This window comes from Lampetra planeri, chromosome 46 (assembly GCF_965212315.1).
Source record: "Lampetra planeri chromosome 46, kcLamPlan1.2.h2, whole genome shotgun sequence".
Taxonomy (NCBI): Eukaryota; Metazoa; Chordata; class Hyperoartia; order Petromyzontiformes; family Petromyzontidae; genus Lampetra; species Lampetra planeri.
This window is the reverse complement of record NC_136152.1, coordinates 2,760,662-2,782,683: the sequence shown is the minus strand read 5'-3', so window position 1 is coordinate 2,782,683 and position 22,022 is coordinate 2,760,662. Positions and strand designations below refer to the sequence as shown.

Genomic DNA, 22,022 nt, shown 5'->3' with positions numbered 1-22,022 from the left:
ACGTCGACGATTCCATGGCGCAGTGTTGTTGATGAACGTGTTGAGTTTTTGATTTGTGTGATTTGTGCCCATGCGCCCCCCTTGCCTTCGTCCTGTCACACAAACTAAATTGTGCTCAAACGTTGGCAAGTCAACGGGGGAAGAAGGCGCATTCTATGGATATACCTGGACCCTGCCATGGGAATGTCACAGTACACGTGTACGCAGTACACACAGTACACACTACACAGTACACACAGTACACACGTACACAGTACACACAGTACACACTACACACATGTACACGTACACACTACACACAGTACACGTGTACACAGTACACACGCCTGCTGTGTTACGGTCTCCTCGCGGTGTCTACAAGAGCTGCACCGTCCACGATGAATGATTAGTGTGTAACTGTGTACAGTACACACGTACACATGTGTACATGAGTACTGTGTACAGTACACACGTGTACATGAGTACTGTGTACAGTACACACGTGTACATGAGTACTGTGTACAGTACACATGTGTACCGTCCACACGTGTGGCCCTTTTTCTAAATCCACAACCGGCTCAGGGTGTCCTCGAACTGTACAAGTCACGGTGCGGGGCACAGTTATTCGACCATACTTCACCTCCCCACGTGCTTGCGTAGCAGTGCCGTCTAAATAACACGAAACATGAATTCCCTCCAGCCCACACCGTGACCCGCCGTGACAAAGTGCTTCCCCTTTTTTCCCAGGGACAGGGCAACCCACGACGCTTCCCTCGGATATATGTTTGCGTTGTTTGGTTTGCGACAACGACGACAAGAAAAGTGTCCCCGTTGTGTTGAGCAGCGATTAAGAAATGTGATCAGCTCTGTGTGGGGGGGGGGCGGATTGGGGTTGTTGTGTGTAGAGAGAGAGAAACAGAAGGGGGCCCTCTTGGGATGTCAACGTCCCTATGGCGACACGAGTTGAAAGGTCGTGCTGAGAATGGAATGCCGTGTGGTGGTGTGGCGACAAAGAAGGGGGGGGGGTCTCTAACCCCCCACACACTCACACATCACAACCCTCGTGTTTGCGTGTGAGTGTGTAGGAAGAACAGCCGATAGGGTTCCGTACGCGCCCCTGGCCTCTTGTGGCTTTTGCGAGATTATTTCGTTATCGTCTTAGCTCGCTAATTTTCGTGGCCCGTGGAGAGACGCCAGCTGTGACGAGCGCTGCCGTGACGAGCGCTGCCGTGACGAGCGCTGCCGTGACGAGCGCTGCCGTGACGAGCGCTGCCGTGACGAGCGCTGCCGTGACGAGCGCTGCCGTGACGAGCGCTGCCGTGACGAGCGCTGCCGTGACGAGCGCTGCCGTGACGAGCGCTGCCGTGACGAGCGCTGCCGTGACGAGCGCTGCCGTGACGAGCGCTGCCGTGACGAGCGCTGCCGTGAGAATGTGTCGTGCAGGGATGGACGGGCGACTGCCGTTTTAGGTGAAAATGTAAACCCTTCGTCTGGTGAATAATGAATGCATCGCCAAGTGTCCGGTGACTTGCCGGGTGGTCAGCGGCGGTGGCTTTTGGCGGAGAAGCGCGCACGGTCTCAAAGTGGCAGAAAATTGTGATGGGATCGAGGGTGAATCGGCACGCGTGATGCATTCGCGTTTTAATTTTTCAACAAAAAGCTTCGGATGCGAAACAAACTAACAAGAAACCCAGGGCGGCTCGCGACATTTCTCGCGAATGTCGCGCGGACGTGAATTCGGCAGGAAACGGTGACAGGTTTTCTTTTATTTTCTTCCTTTTGTGGCCGTTTTTTGGCGATTGACGTGACCCCATCGAGGCACATTGTTGGGCGGTGTTGCGTTGTGGGAGGCGGGGCGTTGCTCACGACGGAGATGTCTCTACCCAAACTTAAATACCAGGCCCCCTGGGAGGTCCTGCTGCAGTCGTGGGACCAAAGTGCACAGGTAAAAGCCCTCTGCGTCCGGTCTAAATCGTTTGTTTGTTTGTTGGTTCGGTGGTGGGGCCGTGCGGTGAGCACACAACATCGCAGCGCTCGTTTTGGTAATTTCGGACAGGAACGCCACCTAATTGTTTGCAACTTTTGGGTTGCCAAGGCGAATTGTCTCACGATTCTGTGACGCGACGTGCAACAGCAGCTGGTCATTGTGTGTCGCTGTTATTTTAAAAAGCAAGCCTCCAGAGATAGTAAAAAATATATAATAATTACGAATCGTATTCTAAAAGTTGAAGTCCAAATGACCTTACGCTCAAACGATGGTGTTGTGATACTCATCTTCATTTACAGCCTCCGTTTTGACCGGATTGGTGGTGGACAATCCACATTCCTGTGGGAGGGGTATTTCACATCACAAGATACCAGGGGGGGGAGCTGATAGGGGCTAGAGGATTGCAGCCTTCACACGGCCCACTGTTGAGTGAGAAGTCACAAATTAGTGCCATCATCCCGGCGACCGAACATCGATAAACGATCTCCAGGCCTCCAGAGAAACAACCCCTGACTGGGATTCGGACTCATATACTTCCAATTGCAAGTCTAAACTAAATGTAACTTTTTTTTATTTGACCAGGTCAGGCCCCACTGAGTTATACAGCTCTTTTTCAGAAGTGACCTGGCCACAAATGATAGCTAAACAAAGCGGCTTATCATCATCATGTGGGAATTTATAGCTGCCAAATACCGTAAACGTGTGCTTGTTGATTATAAACGTGAAGAGAAAAGCCAGAGGACCCGGAGAAAAATCTCCGCGACCACGAAGCGAACACGCAAACTTCAAATATACAGGTTGTCAGGGTCGGGATCGAACCCACGACCTCCTGAATACCAGGCGAAGTAGTTAACATCTCATAGCCACCACGGCGCCCTAACAGCATCGCTCGGCTTTAGTTTTTATTACACACTTTTATTTAACTGTTGTCTGTTGTTGTATCCTCAAATATTGTAACTCAATTTTTACCCACTTCCCAATGTGGTATCGACTGCAAACTTGGTATACTTATGTCATACTGGTGACAATACTATATTCTATCATAAAAAATAAAAAACATTTTTTTTTATATGTTATGTTTCGGCTTGGGTCTAATTGTCCACGGTAAAACTGACGTTGGCTGTAAATGACCATGGTCCCTTATGTTATGGCAAGCTTCGAGGCCACTTCCAGGAGTCGTGGGGTTCTTCCATTACTAGTACGGTACATTTCATCAAAGCGTGTTTTAAAAAAGTTTGTTTTAATATTGTTTATTAATTACATGCGGCAAAACAGCAGGTCATTGCCCAGCAAACGTGAAACGTTGGGTGAACAACGTTGGACCGATGGTTGTGACCACGTGCCAGTGTTGGCTGAACGTTGTTGCAGGTTTACTGGGTGTGTGTCGCTCTCATTAATTCACTTGTATACGTCGGCCTCATTTACCGGCTTCTTTTTAAGACTCGTGTACATGTTATGCTGCTAGTGGGGCGTGTGTCATAGAGATGGTTGTGTTGTTAGATGACTAATCATCGAAGTATTGAAATGTCCTTATTGTTTCACCATCATCATCATCACTTATTCATCATCATCATCACTTATTGTTTCCTGGTAATGTCTGTTGGTGCGAACATGTCCTGCCCTTCGACGTGCTGATTTCTCACAAGTTCTATGAAGTCTGAGTGTTTTTATACGTTTGGTTTTTTTCATGTCGACGGTTAATGACTTTCAATCCTTTTTCAATCCACTACCGGACAAAGCTGCATGTTGGTCACGGGGATTGTTGAACTTACTTCACCGTGCAGGGTCAGTGCTTTGGATTTTCATCAGGATACAGAACGGTAGCCTCCGGTTTATTTTGACAATTATCCAGGTGAGCACTCAAGGAGACCAGGACGAGTCTCGTGTGCGAGCGTGACCTAATGAGTGAATGAACGAGTGAGTCACTGAGTGAGTGGGTGAGTGAGATGATGATGATGAGTGAGTGGGTAAATGATTGAGTGAGTGCGAGTTTCAAGTTCATTTGTGTAGCCAGGTGAGCGCTCCAGAGACCGGGACATTGACTTGGAGTCTGCCAGCCGGGCGTGATGGTTTATGTTCATAATCCTAATTACGTAGTATAGCAATTGTTATTTAGAGTGATATTAATATAGTATAAATGTTCAGCCCTTTATCAATCCATTGCTGGATCGTGGCTTCTCCATGCTGTGTCAGTCAAGTAGATTTTTTACCATAACTCACCATGCTGGTTAGTGCAGATTTGTTTGAATTTGTGTTTCCTTTTGTGTCTGTGTGTGTATGCATGTGAACGTGTGTTTGTATTTTAGACATGCGCGCAGGTATTTAAATGCACCTTTCTGTACACGTGTCTGATTGTGTACATTGGGTTCGGATGAATTATACACGTTTGCTTACATGTGTACATAACACGGGAGATTGGGGAGCGGTAGGTGCTCGCTAACAAGACTTGCCCCTAACAGTCTATTAAGGCTATACGGGCGAACGAACTTTGTCTTTGTTTGTAAGACGGGAGAAAGCGGAAGTGCAGTGGTTAGCGCACTGCACCACGAACCCGGTGACCTAAGTTCAATTCCCACCCCAACGGTCTGTCAAAGACTATCTCCATGGAGGTTCTTAATTTTGTTATTTGTAACACGTACATGTAGAGCACTCTTGTCAATCCACTGCTGGATGAGGGCCTCCCCACGCTGTGCACGCCGCTGGTTATTTGACCACACTTGAACGGGCTGGTCGGTGCTGGTTGATAATTCACTGGTCAACAAAAAAAGCTTTTTTTTCTGGCCTGGACTTTTGCAGCTGTTTTAGACTAATTTCAGGGTGCTGATTCCAAATCTGATCTCAGATTTGCTCTATCACATCTCATTTTTATGATATTGGCATACCTCATTTTCATTGATTTTACCCGAAATTAACTCTGTCACTTATGATTGCAAATTGTTGCGAGTCAGTGACTGCTTTAGTGTTAAAATATGGTGCTGTATTTTTAGGATAGTGTGTTTATAATATCATTTTATGTAGATATCCACATTTATTTAATATTTTTCTTCAGCAGTTTTTATTGAAAATGCAATATTTGATATCTCAAAAACCTGATGTGATAGACAAAAACTGACGCCAGATTTGGAATCGACACCCCAAAATTACATTAAACCCGTTGGAATACCTTATGCCAGAAAAAGTGTGTTGACCAGTGTAATTGTAGAGAGCATAGACGCCGGCGCATAGTACAGCACAACAGTGGATTTTTCTGCGCCGCCCTCTGCTGACAATTATGGCCTGCACCGACGCACTACACCTGTTTTTATGCATGGTGGGTCACCCATCCAAGCACTATCCAGGCTCTCAGCCCCTTAGCTTAGCTTATGACAGCCGATGAGATTGGCGTGCATTCTGGGTGATTTGCTCAAAGGCGAGTGTGTTTGTGTACAAAATATGTATTTGGAATTAAGTGCTCAGTTGTTGAGTACTTCTTTACACATGTATACTATAGCGTCTGGCCCCTGCCATGTGAGTATGGAATTGCCCCCACTAGCTTCAGACCAACAGAAGGAAGCAGCGTGCCCCATTGCTCGATTGACCAGGTTCGACAGCACTGACTTTGTGAACAAAACAACTCGCATTCGTCAAATGCGACTGTGGCTTTAAGAGGAAAACATATAATAGGCCGCTTTTTGGTCAATGGCCCTTCTTCATAGCACATTGATGATTTTAATTTTCATGTTGCATTTAATTCCTGTTCGTCTAAATTCGTCTTTTGAATGGGGCGCGATTATCCTGTTCAAATATTTGCAATTATTTCCGTGCTCACAATTATGACTTTGGAAGTACTTTTAGACGGAACGATGGACACATTGATATCCAGACCATCATTCGGAGGCATTATTCAAACTATTGAGAAAAGTGTGGAAATATTTTATTTAACTTCCGTTTAAGCATTTTCTTTTTAATTCAGGCAGCTAAGCGTGGCTCGGGCAGGTTACGTCGCCGGAAGGGACGCTGATTGCCAAAGGTCAACACGATGGGCTGGCAGCCAGGGAAAGGGATTGCGTCCGAGATGACGTACACTGAGGAGATGGAGCGATGAGGTGGACTCGCGTGCGCGGTGCTCGATGGATTGTTACGTGGCAGGATGGAGAGGGACGGTTGCGCCTTCATCCAGCAATGGATTGACAAAGGGCTGAACGTTGTCCATTATTACACGAATTCATACCTTGACTTTGAATAATATAATCAAGTTCTTATCTAGGAAGCATGTGTTACAGAGTGTTTTTACATATGGCAGGAAGTTAGTGTTATGCTTAGTGGGAGACTATCTAGAGAACATTCTAAAGACTTTCTGTACTGCTTTCTTGCATCCTAATTCCACTCACTTTTTACAATTTATGTTTGTGCTTGCCAATCTCAGCTGTCGTCACCATGCCCTTGTATTGAGTTGTTAAATATTAATGTGGTGATCGTAGATCGCTTTCGTCCTTTGCACTGGGTCATGGCATCATGCATTTGCAAGACACGCGTTTACCCTCGAGGAGTTATTCTTAGTTCCTTTAAAGATGAATCAGAAAAGATACCAGAGGTGTGCTGTCATTCTTAGTTCCTTTAAAGATGAATCAGAAAAGATACCAGAGGTGTGCTGTCATACACCCTTCTTCGAGGTATTGCAAATATGCTGAACATCTGCAGCGATTGTAACTAAGTCACTGGCCACGGGTAGACTTCTGGCTTCAGCTGCATTTCCTAATCGCGAGAGTCATCTCGGCGCTGCGTAGAACGCACCGCGTCCGGGTGTGCGGTACCCACCGTCCCGCGTGGCGTGGGGGGATGACACGATCCCGGACTGCAAATGACCGACGATCCTGCAGGGAGATTGGCGAGGGTGAGACATCGCGTGCGGATGTCGAATGGGAATTATTGACGCAATAGCGGTGAAATATATCCCCGCGGTTCAATACTTCGCGCTGCGAACGGGTAAATGAAAGCCTGGCCGCTCGAGCAGATGTTGGAAATGTGCTCAACCCTGTTTGGTGTGCCCTGTGCTGACCGGTTGTAGAAATTCCACATTCCATTGGCAGGGACCAGTCTCCCGCACTGGACACACGCTGTTAATTTTCCCACAGCGTGATTAACGTTCTATTGGCAATGTTAATATGAAAGGGCTGAGTGGACTTGCCAGGATTTTAATTCACAACCTTCCCACTGTGCCTGGCACCCTGCCACAATCAATTATACGTTCAATTAACTGCCAGATGTCACGACTTTTTTTGTTAGAAATAATGCCATTGGAAGCCTGCATAAAGTGACATTGGATATCATTCGCAAACAATTACAAGGCAGTTGATAATGCTTTTGACTCTTTTGTTAAAAGTTTTTTTTTAATCAGTTTGATGTGATAATTTCCTTCAATGATTATACAGAATTTTTGCTGACAGCCCAGGGTAGCCCCTCACCCTTGATTTGAACTGGACGTATCAAGTAGCAACCCAAGCAATTCCCTCCGCTTGTCCCTTAATCTCACCAGTATCACGCTGCCACTGGTCAATCTCATGCCACCCGCTGGCCTCTCATTCATTTGCATCTTCCTGCTTGAGAGATCAGATGATGGCAAGGATGATGATGATGATGATTATAACAACGATGAGTGGATTTTTCTCCTGTAAATTGTGTGCAACATAAACCTAGACTCTGCATTTTGAACAATACAATTATTTATTAAGAAAGCCTCTCTAAATATTAAGGTGCGTCTTTAAGAGGATCCCGTTTTGCAAAACGTGTGGCCATCTACATTTGAATGCAAAGGAAACCGCTTGGGCCGCAGAAACCCCCACGGACACGACTAGGGGGATGCCACTTGGGAAGGTCCCCACAGACGGGGTTCACGGACTCGCTTTTCCGCACCCTCCATCGTCTCCCGGCCGCCTCCCATTCCCCAGAGCGCTTGCGAGCGTCGCAGGTTCGCGCGGATCCGCCGACCCACGCCTCCGACGGCGCTGGCTGCGCGAGGGGGCGGACACCGGCGCGCGTCCGAGGAGTCCTGGCGTGCAGAACCGGCTGCCGAGTTGCGGTGGCAACCGTCCCTTGGCCCTCCCCCCGTGCGATAGGCGCCGCGCTAATGCGGATAAAGCCGCGCATTTGAGGAACTCGAGCGGGCAATCGGATTGGCGCCTGAGCCCCTCTCTGGCTGGTGGGGTGTGCGGTGCGTGCACGCAGCGGTGGGGAGGGGGGGGGCATTGCGTGCATCCGAGCCCGGGCAGCCGGGCCCAGCAGGAGTTCTTGCAATGACCTTGGCAGGAGAGGGGGCTGCGTGGTGGTGGGGGTGGCGCTGCCAAGGGTTACGCGCGCGCACGAGAGTGTGTGTGTGTACACGTGTGAGTGTGTGTGTACACGTGTGAGTGCGTGTGTGCACGTGTGAGTGTGTGTGTATACGTGTGTGTGTATTGTCGAGAGTCGTAGCGTAGTGGTTAGTACGCTACTACGAACCCGGCAAACCCGATTACGATTTCCGCTCACGGCCAATGCCAGTGACAAATATCTGAATTGGTCCTTGTCCTTCCCGAGGTCGGCTCGGTCTCAAATGAATACCCGGTGCGGTGTGTAAACATCGCCACTGGAGAAACAAATGCGGCCCGGCGTGGTGCTGGCCACCCACCCACTCGTGTGCCGTGCCGGCTTTTGTAGGTGCTCGCTAACAGCACTTGCCCCAACAGTCTGTTACAGGCTATAGGGGGGAATCTTCGTTTGTGTGTGTGTGTACACGTGTGAGCGGGGAGCAGCGACGCAGTCATTATCAAACTGCACCACGAACCCGGCGACCTGAGTTTACATCTCGCTCGCGATCAATAACTGTGGAGAATATTGGAATTGGCCCAGGGCCTTCCCTAGCTCGACTCGGCCTTAAATGTGTGTACCTGACACCATTTGTGTGTATGTGTGTTGAGCTTTCGCACCGTACGTAGCCAGTCGTGCCAATCGGAAGTGCGGGAAACGTCACCACTGGGGATACAAAGGCGACCGGGCGTGGTGTTGGCCACCCACCTCCTCGTGTGCCGTGCCGGCTTTTGTAGGCGCTCGCTAACAGCACTTGTCCCAACAGTCTGTTAAGGCTACATGGGGATGTCTTTGTGTCACCAGAGGACTATCATCATTATCCATGCTCAATCCACTGCTTGATGAAGGCCTTCCCAGATGACTTGGTGTGCAGAATGGGTGAAGTCGAGTGCCCGTGTCTCCCTGGTCTAATGAGCAATGCAGCACTGCTCATCCGTTTTAGTAGCACAGAATCAATGGGGGGAAATTATACATTCATATGATGTCTGTGAGGTACTGGCCAACTGCATCGGAGGTGCATACAGTCCATACACATCTAGACAACAACAGCAACCGCGATTCGCCACCAAGTGGCGATGACAACACCTCGACGCTTGTGCCAGGCCAGGTGCACGTTAAGGCCACGTTGACAGGAGGTCATGGGACAGACCCAGGTGCCATGGGTTGATTAACTGCGATGGCTAGCAAATGCACCACCTTTGCACACCTACTGTGCCATATGAACATAGACATGTAAACAAACTCACGTGTATAACTCGTACAAAGATATATGTGCACAAAGGCACATAGATAAGTGCACGGATATGCATATATGGTACAGAAATACCAGTCTAAAAATACGTAGACCTATACAATAACAACCGCCATTCGCCACTAAGTGGCGGTGACGTCCCTACGGCGCTTGTGCCAGGCTATGTGCACGTTGAGGCCACGTGAAGTGTCGAACGCCCGCTGGCAGGAGGTCACGGGGCAGACCCAGCAGGTGCCACGTGTCGACTGACTGAGATGACTGGCTGATGCACCACCTGTGCTCTGTAATGTGCCAACTTGTGGTGTTTTATCCACCCGGCGCTCCGCATGTTGTTGTGAGCATCGCTCCTGCCCTCTGTTATACCTATACACAACCATACATACATGAAAACCCATGGATATGTACACACACACACTGTACAAAACACAAATAGCAAACCTGCACCAACTAGCATGGTGAAGTACGGTCCAACAACTCCTATGACTGACACAGCATGGAGAGGCCGTCATCCAGCAGTGGATTGACAAAGGGCTGTAAATTCTTATTGTTGTTATCGTAAAGAAATAAAACTATTTACCCGTGGCACACAATGGGAAGGGGAGTAAGAAGTCGGTTGCACAGAAGGCAGAGGTCGCAAACGGGTTTTGATTTCGTACCCGTACCCGGCCGCACCAGGGTCGCAAACAGGTACCCGTACCCGTACCCGGCCGTACCCGTACCCTACCCGTACCCGTACCCGGCCGCACCAGGGTCGCAAACAGGTACCCGTACCCGTACCCGGCCGTACCCGTACCCTACCCGTACCCGGCCGGGTAGGGTACCTGATTGCGACCTCTGGGATGAAGCCATGTTGCAGGCGCGGGTGGGTTGATTTTAGGAACTTGAATTGTGAGAAGAGACAAGACGTTGGGAAATGAGTGACAAACGGTGACTCACCAGTGACTCACGGTCTACCCGTACCCGGCCGCACCAGGGTCGCAAACGGGTACCCGTACCCGAAGAGAGGAGGAGCAGTGGTTGCAGGATGGGGAGCAGCGGGGGGTGGGGAAGGAACGACTGGGCCAAGATGTTGGGGATGAGAGGGCGATGGCGATGATGATGATGAGTGGAGATGGAGTAGCAGAGAGAAGGAGGAGCGGCGTCTGTTTTCACAGGGGGCAGGGAGAGGGGGGCAGGGGTTCACACACAAGTCACGTGATTCATGGGGGAGGCATGAGCTGAGTTACATAGAGAGATACGGCTCACACTTAGCCGTATAGACTGTGAGTAGGGCATATGCTGCCGCTGTAGTACATGCCATTGTCTTTACCACCACAGCACTCGTGTTGAGCGTACCACTACTGCACTCGTGTTGAGCGTACCACCTGCACCAGGTGCTCATTTTCGGCTGAAACAACCTTAGGTGGAGCTCCGGAGCAAAGATTGCAGACTCCTCCTGGACTCGCGGTGCACCCTTGGGCGAAAGTGCACGAATCACGAATCGCCGCGAGCCCTTCCCGCGAGTTAATTCGTATTTGAAATCTATTCGAAATTAACTGCCACGTTTTATTACGTTTATTTAATGCCACTGTTGTAAACCTACAGAAAGTGACTTTGGATGTAGTTTGTAAAAAAAAAATACAAGCTCGTTAAAATGACACGGAGAGAAATAAAACGTAAAGCTATGCACATACAGTACCTTAATTTAGCCAATGCTTTGTTTATTAGTATTATATTTTCCATCGCTTACACGATTACCTGTTGTTTGTGCACCGCTACCAACGCAGCCGCATCACCAAATAACACTGGTCAACAAAAAAATATAATTTTTTTCTGGCCTGGACTTTTGCAGCTGTTTTAGACAAATTTTAGGGTGCTGATTCCAAATCTGATCTCAGATTTGCTCTATCACATCTCATTTTTATGCTATCGGCATACCCCATTTTAATTGATTTTGCCCGAAATTAACTCTGTCACTTATGATTGCAAGTTGTTGCGAGTCAGTGACTGCTTTAGTGTTAAAATATGGTGCTGTATTTCTAGGATAGTGTGTTTATAATATAATTTTATGAAGATATCCACATTTATTTAATATTTTTCTTCTGCAGTTTTTGTTGAAAATGCAATATTTGATATCTCAAAAACCGGATGTGATAGACAAAAACTGATGCCAGATTTGGAATCGGCACCCCAAAATTACCTTAAAACCGTTTGAATACCTTATGCCAGGAAAAGTGTGTTGACCAGTGTAATCTGTCTTGAAGAGTCAGTGGGCTTTCGGTAGGACGCGTCCCTAGAAGGGGGACGATGGTCGACACGTCCAGACAGCAGACGGGGTCGCCTGTTGGCAGCCCGAGGAGAGGGGGGTAACGCGCTGGGATGGGCACGGAGAAATCCGCTCGTGTGCGGGAGCAAGATGGATCGGTGCATTGCGAGATGGATTTTAAATGTTGTGACTTTGATCTCCAACACACAACCGGTATGCTGTACTAGTAACGAATCGGCACGTTCTGATCACGAGACAAACCTAATTGGCTGTGTCGGGTGGTGGCGAGTTTAACGACACATTTATATATTTACGTGATCTAATCCCAAAAAAAATCTGTTATGGATGATATTGGTCACGAAAGCCTCCTACGTGTTAAACTGAGATGGATTGAGAGTGCGTGAGGGGGCGCTGATAGCTGTTGGGGGGGGGGTGTCCTTCGACGAGCAGTGGATAGGTCACAGGTCATTGCTGACGATGATGACTTTCGTATGAATTTACAGCGCTCGTGTCAGTCCACTGGTGGATGAAGGCCACTCCATGCACGTCGTGTCAACCTTGGCGGCTGTTTGGCCACACTTGACCCACGCTGGTCGGTGCGGATTGGTGGAGGGAGGGAGGGAGGCAGGCAGGCAGGCCAGGGCCGGTTCAGGTATCGCTCATCGCTGATGTTGACGGTGGCCGGGATTGGAGGCCAGGTTGCCGGGTTCGTAGCGCAGTGCGCTAACCACTGCGGGACTTGCTCCCTCATTACACTGGGTATAAGGAGCACTTGACATACACTTGTGAGGCATGCGTCTCCATGCATTTACAAAAGACAATTCTCGTTTTCTCAGCAAAAAATCTCGGTGTGTGGACTATAAAATTCACTGGGGCCTGGGTTTGGTGATTATTTACATACTGTTTGACTAATCGGATAACACGAATATATTTGGATACGCCAAAAAAAATCTTTACCCTGTTCCCACTTGTGCCGCTGGACGGGAGGTGATGGGCCTGGGCTTGGCCACGCCGTCAGCATCATCAGGCCGCCTCGAACATGCACGGCGCTGTTTGCAGGGGGGGGGCGGGCGGCGGGTTTCCTGCCTCCGGGGAGAGGCCGAGAAGTCGGGGCGGCCACACACAAAACAACAAAAATGTATAATAATAAATTCCGGTCGACGACTCCCATCGACGGTCCGTCGTGCCGGCCGAAAAACCGCACATCGCAGTGGCGTCAAGGTGGGGGGGGGGGTGGCGGTGGGCCTCTTGCGCAAAATAATCCTGCAGCTATTCGCCGGGGCCTCTCTTCCCATTTCTGTTCGGCGTCCGTGCGAAGGGACGAGGCTTTCGTCTGCGCATCTTTGTCTGTGAACAGTGCGCCATCGATTGTGCCTTTTCTCGGGTTTGACATTGGCCTTGCCCCCCAAAAGCGTCTCATCGATTCTATTGGCCAATTTAATTAACTGGTGGGTGAAGGTGTGAGTTTGTTCATTACGGATAGACATACTGTCCTCTGATTAGTGCACGGGTTGTTATTTTATTTATAATTATTCAATGCCTTTTCCTTCTCGCGCACAGCACAACACTGGTTCTGGACGTGAGCATCTTCAAACGTGCTCTTGAAGGTTGTTAGCTGCTTTGTGCATTGTGCACTATTAATATTGTAACGATCATTTTGCCCTACCGTGCGCAGTGTTTCATCTCTCTCACTCGCTATCTTCATATCATCGTCATCAAAATCCTAATATTAAATTTCACATTTTCAACTTCAATATATCGTACGCATTCTGTTGATGGGAGGGGGTGGGGGGGAGGATGCTGCCACATTGGGGTAACGGTCAGCGCACCGGACTTGCAAACCGGAGGTCACCGGTTCGATTCCATCTCTTGGCGTGCGGCAGTTGAAACAACGGTGCGAGTTTCTGAAATACCACCCCACCACCCACCCACCCACCACGAGTCGCAATCAACAGGATCACTCATGGTTGGGGCAAGGTGTGGGTAACTCGCACCTCTTCAGTGACGTCCGCCCAGCGTGGATGGGTTAGACCACACCAGTGTGTTCTCGATAGTGACTCTCCGCAGCTGCCGATTCGCCGCAGTGGCGTGAGCACTGCGGCGCTTTGAGTGTGGTGTTGGTGGAAGGGTACTGCCCGTGGACTGGTTGCCCAGCGCGGTTTGTTTAATTCACCTCCATCACGCAGCCCTGCGCAGTTCGCAAACACTGAGGTGCGTATAGATTCAGGAGTTTTCAGCCAATTAATCAGCGATTACACGTGGATGGAAAACCGAAGGGCCCCCTAAAAAACCAACGCGTGCGACGAGGCAACACTCTTATCCCATACAGATAGAACAGACGATGTTAGTCAACAATTGCCGTACGACCTTTTCCTGGCGAGCCAGGGTACCTCCTCGACGCCCACGGGGAAGGGAGTTTCGAACCATCTCTGTGCGATCCGCCAACCCTCGCTGCTGCCTCCACAGCGCCGCGTTACAGGCAGCCCACGTGGAGCAGCGTAGCCACCAGGACTAAATCCGTGGAGCTCTGAAGCTCTTTCTCACAGATGTCCAGCAGAGACATCGCTCCAGAGGGCCCATCGGCTGCTGAACTAACAACGCGATTTCGTGAATGTTTATCGAGAGATAGGCATTTTTTGTCTGTTGATTCTGAAAAAAATCCCATAATCCCCCACGACGGGACGTCATACACCTTATAAATGCTACTGTAGTTTACTGGAATTTGCGCAGATTAGGTTGTTCTTTTTCCTTGCTGGTTTAGCATGATTGCACATTTATCAGAGTCGTTTTAATGTCTACAACCCCTTGTTTTCTTTGCATCTGCTCGTGTTTTATTCCATACGAGCAGATCCACAACAAAATTATCTCAATCCATTGCCATATGCAGATAAAGGGTATCATTGCCTACTAGGCCACGTAAGTGGCTGTCCTACGAATAGAATTTCCTCTACTGGCTGAGGGCTACTCGGAGAGACTGCCACTCCAGTGCCCATTGGAGCAGGGAGACATTTATGTGCTTGATTGGACGGCTACTTATGCCTGACACGTGTTAGCGCTGCGGATCGACCCCTCAACGTGACGTTGGGCGTGTTGTGAGTTTAATTCCTCGTCAAGGGGTTAGTCAGCTGACCATATGCCAATGGCGTCGATCAAATGGAGCATTACGACAAATCAACAGTGGAGGTTTTGCGCATGGCTATATGGACTCTTTTTATCTTGTGTTTTTAAATGCATTTCAACTGTATTCAATGCACTGTGTGTGTGTACACTGTGTGTGTGTGCCTGTGTGTTTTGTGGGGAGCGGTATTGTAGTGGTTAGCGCGCTGCGCTATGAACCCGGCGACCCGAGTTCGATTCCCGCTCACGGCCAACACCAGTGACGATTATTTGAACCGGTATTGGGCCTCTCCTAGGTCGACTCGGCCTTAAATGAGTATCTGGTGTGTAAACATCGCCACTAGGGAGACGAAGGCGGTCGGACGTGGTGCTGGCCACCCACCATGTACCGTTCCAGCCTTCGTAGGTGCTCGCTTACAGCACTTGCCCCAACAGTCAGTTAGAGGCTATACGGGGGATCTTTGTCTTTGTTTTGCCTGGGTGTTTGGGTGCCTGTGTGTGCTGGTGCCAATGTACGTAATTGTTTTCTCAGATCATTTGGTTATAAATACTTTATACTTTTTAATATTTAATATCTTGTTTATCGACTCTTGCTCCCGTGTCTGTCTGCTGGTCGAGAGTCACCCTTGAGAAAGCGCTGTATAGCTCAGTGGGCTATTTACTCTGATAATAAACTTCTGATTCTGTGCGCGCGTGCGCTGGTGTTTACAGAGATCAACTCGGTCGCTGTCTCCCCGGAATGAGCTGGGAGTGAGACCGGACGCTTCCAGAGCCGGCGCCGCACGCCAAGAGACGATGGAGGGAAGCCCCACGCACCCGGACGCCACATCCTCCTCCGAGCCTCGACCCCAACTCCCCGCCACCGTCGCCGCCGCGCCGTCCGTTGACGCAGCTCGGCCAAACGGAGGCGCGGCCGCCACCTCGCCCTCTCCCAGACTCCTCAACGGGCTCGACTTTGCCGAGGACACGGTGCTGGTGGCGAAACAAATAATGGTCACCGACGACGACGACGAATGCGACCGGGAAGACGGTGCCGCTCTCACTGCGGACGTCGCGGCGGCGGGGGGCGACGCGCAGACGACGCGCGCTCGCGGCACGCCGCCCAAGCCAGCCGCTCGAGTCGGGGACGAGACGCGGCTCCCTGGCCCCGGGCCTCTCGCCAGGGCGGCCGGTGCGGGGGGCCGGTCCTCGGAGGCCCGCTTCGAGATCAAAGCCTGCAAGGAGGAGCGGAAGCCCTCGAAGCTGTTTTCCGACGACGACGATGATGGCGGCGGTCACTCCGAGGGCGGCTACCGTCTCTGCCGCGAGGACCGGCGCGACGAGGAGAAGCAGGGGCTGGAGATGGAACGGCAGGCGCTGATTCGGAGCCAGGCCAAGCGCAGCGTGGCGGGCTCGCTGTCGGGCGGCGTCGCGTCGGTGGCTCGCGCGTGGAACCCCCCGCAGGAGGCCACGCTGGAAGACACGCTGCACGAGTCGCAGCTCGAGTCGCTCCGACGCTACCAGGAGCGGAAACAAAAGCAGCAGCGGCGTTGGGGCGGCCACGCCGCGACCGCCGAGCAGCGGCCAAAGACGGCGGAAGGGACGGAGCCGGATGCGGCGTCGCCGCCGTACAGGAAGCAGGTCACCAAGAGCGTGTCTCAGCCCGCCATCTCGGCGGCCGTGGCGCCGCAGCCGCAGCCGCGGGTGAAGAACGAGAACGTGGAAGTGGCCCCGGTGGACTTTGCCATGGCGCGTCGGCAGTTCCTGATGATGGAGAGGGCCAGCCACCTGCAGTCGTCGCTGCCGTACCCGATCCGGCGCAGGGCCAGCGTGGACCAGTCGCTCACGCCGCAGTCGCTGGGCTCCATCCCGCCGTCGCCCCGCACCGCGTCCCCGCAGTCGCCGCGCTCCACCTCGCAGTCGCCCATCTTCCCCGCGCACGCCGCGCAGCGCCCGCAGGTGTCTCCCAGCTTCATCTTCTCGCACGCCAGCTTGCCGCCGAGCCACGCGCCGGGCTTTCTCCCCGCGCACTCCGCCAACGCGGCGCAGCAGCAGCAGCAGCAGCTGCAGCGGTCGCCGGGCTCCACGCCCCCGCCGGGCTCCCCTCGGCCCCCGCAATGCTCCGCTCGGCCCGCGACGCCCGAGCCGCCCGCCGTGGTTGCCACCCACGCCACGCTGCCCTCGCCGCAGTCGCCCGGCTTCGTGTCGCTGGCCACCGGCTTGCTGCCGACGCAGTTTCCGGGCTTTGCGCTCGCACGGCCCGCCAAGTCGGTGGCCGAGGCCGCGGTGCAAACGGACACGGAGGAGCTGTCGGAGGAGCGGGGGCGCGGGGGGCGGCCTCCTGCGACGGAGCCGTCGAGGGCGGAGGCCGCGGGCGACGAGTCCGAGGGGAGGGCACTGGAGCGAGACGTGGGAGTTGAAGCGGTGGTGGGGCAGGTGGCGAGCGCTGAATGCGCGAGAAGCGAGTCGGGTGAGCGAGAAGCACCGGGGAAAGAAGAGCCGGAAGGGGGGGTGCGTGTGGAACCCGTGATGATGGCTTCTGTGGACGCAATTAAGGAATTGGACGTGGAGAATCGGGATGTTGCGGACAATTCTTCGCAGCAGAATGCGCAGGAATGTCAGGCCGGGATTGATGCAGAGAGCAGGCCCACGGCTTCAACCTGCGGTGATATTGAAATGGATAACGCTGACCAGACTAAAGAACCAACCGTGAGCACTGAACCGTCGCTCAAATCATTGTATGACTCGGTGGATAATGAAAAGAAAATAATATCGCCGCAGGGTGCAGCCGCGGGCGACGAGCAATGTGAATCGACTTTGGGGCCCGCGGTGTTGAATCGCGAGGTCGGCGCTCTGCACGTGACGAACGGCGCGTGTGACGGCGAGGGAAAGAAGACAACGGGCCTCGAGGCGCTTCTACCGGCGACGGCCGCTAGCGCGCCAGAGGCTGGGCAACTTCCGAGCGAGGGGGATTGCGCTGAGCTGCCCTCGAAGCATAGCGAGCCGCGCGAAGAAGCCGCGGTCTTGAGCGACGCGCAGGAGAGAGCAGATAACGCAGCTCCAAAAAGCAGTGGAGTTAATGTTGCGGATAAGCCCACTGAGCCGCCCGGATCTAGTACAGAACTGTCAGATGGGCAGGCAAATAAGGAGCAGTTGTTGGATGCAATAAGGCAGGAAGACAATACCACCGGCATCACCTGCGTGGAGGAATGCACGGCAGAAGCGGCAGAAGGTGGAAACAAAACCCATGTAGGCGAGAGGCCGGAAGGTACCATGTGTCTCCCAGACGGCCTTGCGAACGTAGAGCTGTCGTTGGAGAAGGATCCGGGATCTCTCGCTTTTCCGCAGACGCAAGATGGTCTGGACGATTCCTCCGCTAAAGTGAGCGGCGAGGCCGGCAGAGAAGACTGCGTCGTGGGGCAGGAGGCCGTGGAGATTGAGATCGTCGATGGGGAGGCAGGAGACGATGCCGCAACGGGCGATGCTGACAGTGAATCGGATCGCCTGTCGGAAAGCCGTGGAGGCTCTGCTCTGAAGTTTTCTGATCTGGAGGAGGATGGCGGCGGCAGCGGCGGCGGCGTCGAGAGATTCGCGGACGTCGACGACGGACGGGAGAGCGTGGAAGCCGTTGCCGCGGAGATGGTTCGGGCCATGGTGGCCAAGGCGGTGGAGATGATGAACGCCACCGCGAATTCGGAAGATAACCGCGACGGCAAAACGTTTGAGGTCGCCGCGGCGGAGGCAGAGTGGGAACCCACGACGGAGGACTACACGCTCGCGTCCGAATCATCCGAGAGTTTGCTCGCGGGCCAAGCCTCCCTCGACGCGTCCGAGTCCGCCGATTGCTTCAGTGGCGTCGCGGACAGGGAGTCCATGGGGGTTATCGTGATCGGTTCGGTGAACGCCGTCGGGCCAAAGGGGGAGGTGAGGGTGTTGGACGAGGCCCTGGTTTTCGCCACGGGCGAGTTCGACTCCGGGGTGGAGAGCGTTGCCACCAAGACTCCCGATGGCGACAACAACACCCTGGGCTTGACCTCGACGGAGCTCAGCTTGGCGAGTGACTTCTGCGACACGACGAACGAAACGCCGAGCATCTCGGCGGACGTCACTCCGGACGCGGAGAAGATGCCGATGCTGTTCATTTCCGTCAGCGACGAGAACAACCAGATCATTGAGCAGGAGATGATCGTGTCGTCGCTGCTCGATGAGCAGCGTAAGCACGCAACGGGCCGGAAGGCTCCGTCGGACGAAACGGCGGAGCCCGTGACGAGGACGGGATCTGTCGAAGTGAAGGCATCGTCCCCCGGCTTTCAAAACGTCAACGGCAGCGACGAGAGCCTGAACGAGGATTTTGGAGTGGATGAACTTCAGATTGAGGATGTAGTGAAAGATTTGCAGGACACGGTCGCGTTCGAAGAAGGTAGGCAGGCAGATGTTGAAAGAAGTTTGGCTCAGGGTGACAAGCGCGTGGACGTAGCGGCGCCTTCGGTTGAAGAACACACGCAAGTTGACCCTGGGACACCATCGGTTGAAGAAGTCGAGCAGGTGAATGTTGTGATGCCTTTGGTTGTAGCACACACGCAAGTTGACCATGAGACACCTTCAATTGAAGAAGGCAAGCAGGTGAATGTTGAGACACCTTCAGTTGAAGAATGCGAGCAGGTGAATGTTGAGGCACCTTCAGTTGAAGAACACACGCAAGTTGACCCTGAGACACCTTTAGTTGCAGAAGGCGAGCAAGTGAATGTTGAGACACCGTCAGTTGAAGAAGGCAAGCAGGTGAATGTTGAGACACCTTCAGTTGAAGAAGGCGAGCAAGTGAATGTTGAGACACCGTCAGTTGAAGATGACAAGCAGGTGAATGTTGAGACACCTTCAGTTGAAGAAGGCGAGCAAGTGAATGTTGAGACACCGTCAGTTGAAGATGACAAGCAGGTGAATGTTGAGACACCTTCAGTTGAAGAAGGCAAGCAGGTGAATGTTGAGGCACCTTCAGTTGAAGAACACACGCAAGTTGACCCTGAGACACCTTCACTTGCAGAAGGCGAGCAAGTGAATGTTGAGACTCCTTCGGTTGAAGATAGCAAGCAGTTGGGCCATGAGACACTTTCTGCTGCAGAAGACAAGCGAATGAACATCGAGACATCTTTGGTTGAAGGCAGCAGGCAGAACGACATTGCGAAACCTTCAGTTGCATCAAGTATCGAAGCGGAGCAATCCACCGATATTGACGTGTCCGTGCAGGAAAGAGACCCTGTCGCATCGTCCCCAGAGCAACAAACACCTAAGCCTTGCGCCGACGAGAAAGACCAAGACGGCGAAGAGAAGTCGACGGACCGAGACAACGAAATCAACCTCCGGAAGGAGCGAGTGGAGATGTGCAAAGGAAACGCATCGATGCCGGACGAGTGGCGGAAGAACGTTGCCTCGCCCACCGAACCGGGCGGAGCGAGGCGGGGCGTCGCGATCGTCGTCATCGTCGAGAATTCCACCGACCCAGACGACGAAACAAACCGAGAGGGTGAGAGGCCCGAGCTCTTGGCCGACGCGGCGCCGCCGGACGACGAGGATGGTGCTGCGGTCGGTTCGGAGGCGGCGTGGCCGCGGGACCGGGACGCGGCGGCGTCGATGCGTGAGCTGGTCACACCGCCGACCCCGCCTCCCTCGGAGGCGTCCGTCACCGAAACCGCAGTGCAGACGGACGCGGAGGACTTTCCCGATGAGCTCGAGGGGTTCGAGTCGTCGCTGGGCCTGGCGTACGCCTACGCGGCCATGAACGACTTCGACGTCGGCGCCTGGCGCGCCGCCAACGAGGCGGCGGACCGTGCACCGGAAGCGGAAAGCCAACCGGCGGACTCGCGTTCCGCGGGGGGCCCGGGAGAATTCCACGAAGCGACGGCGGAGGTTGTGACTTCGGCGACGTTGGAAGAGAGGCAGGAGGAGGAGGTGGTGGTGGGAGAGGAAGTTCTTCGAGAAAGAGCTTTGCGGCAGTCCGCGCCCGAAGACGTCGTCTCCGTGGAGGACAGGCCCGCAGACGCGTCCGCCGGGCCCTCGGAGAACGGTCACGCGGCAGAGGACGACGAGGTGGCGGCGGCGGCGGCCGAGAGGGGCGGCGAGGAGCACGAGGCGGGCGAACCTCACGAGGACAAGGCGGGGGGCGACGAGGTGGACTCGGCTCGGCCGGCGCAGCATCCCCAGGGGCCCTGCTTCCGCCTCCGCCCGCGCAAGCAGAACACGCTGTCGATGATCGAGCAGGAGATCCGCGAGTCGCAGGAGCGCGAGGAGGAGCTCCGGGCCCAGAGGCGCAGCCTCTACAGCTCCGACGACGGCTCCTGCCCCTCCCCGTCACCGCCGCCGGCGGCATCGCCGGCGCCGGACGAGGCCACGAAGGGCCCGGCCACCGAGGCCGCTCCTAAACCCACGGCCGAGGCGTCACAACAGCACAAGACCGGGCCAGGTACGGAGGGCGGAGGGGGGGGGCCAGGGGCAACATAACAGCAGTGGTGGAAGTTCCACATTCCTATGGTTGGGGCTGTTATGTGTCTATGTATGTCAGTCCACAGTCTAAGCACTTTCTCTTTCATGAGTCCATCACTGGGAAAGCAGTGGGGTCTATCAAGTTTGCTAATTAATTAGGCATGCAATGATGCATCCAATTAAAAGTTCACGCTACATGCTCTTCAAACCGATCCCGCAGGCCTGGTGGGTTCCTTTGGCTCCTGGATGGGATTCAAATGCACAACCTTACAAGTTGTGAGCCGAGCACCCAAAGTAGAGTACATGCCACTTGTCTGAATTAAATATCATCATCAGCAGTCATGGTCAATCCACTGCTGGATCGGTCGTTACCTTCGGTAAAATCATCATAAAAACAGCATTCATCATTGTTATCATCATCACAACCAGGGTTCCGGCGCGTTGCCCCGTGAACCCCCGGTGACCTCATTTCTGTTCGTGGCCATGGCTGAACGGCGCAGGTGAGCCATCTCTGAACCGGTCCTCTTCACCAACGCGCACTGACCAGCGTGGTCAAGTATCGTCGCACACCCCCACGACCGACACTTAATCCGCACCTCCCGATCGGCGCGGTTGACTACGTACGGCGCCAAAGAAGTTCAACACACGTACATAAATATGGCGTG

The 22,022-nt window shown here is 53.1% G+C and overlaps 1 protein-coding gene across 3 annotated transcripts in view; it reads left to right on the top strand.

Annotated features, from left to right (window-relative positions):
* Window positions 1-22,022, top strand: part of LOC144733318 (uncharacterized) — a 201,448-nt gene that overhangs the window by 170,119 nt on the left and 9,307 nt on the right. For 2 of the 3 annotated variants that reach the window (XM_078615154.1, XM_078615156.1), the window contains one exon: window positions 15,613-21,337. In XM_078615154.1, the coding sequence (XP_078471280.1) occupies window positions 15,613-21,337 (5,725 nt within the window). Of the gene's footprint in view, window positions 1-1,424; window positions 1,925-15,612; window positions 21,338-22,022 lie in introns of those variants that run through there. The other variant, XM_078615155.1, reaches the window with a different exon arrangement.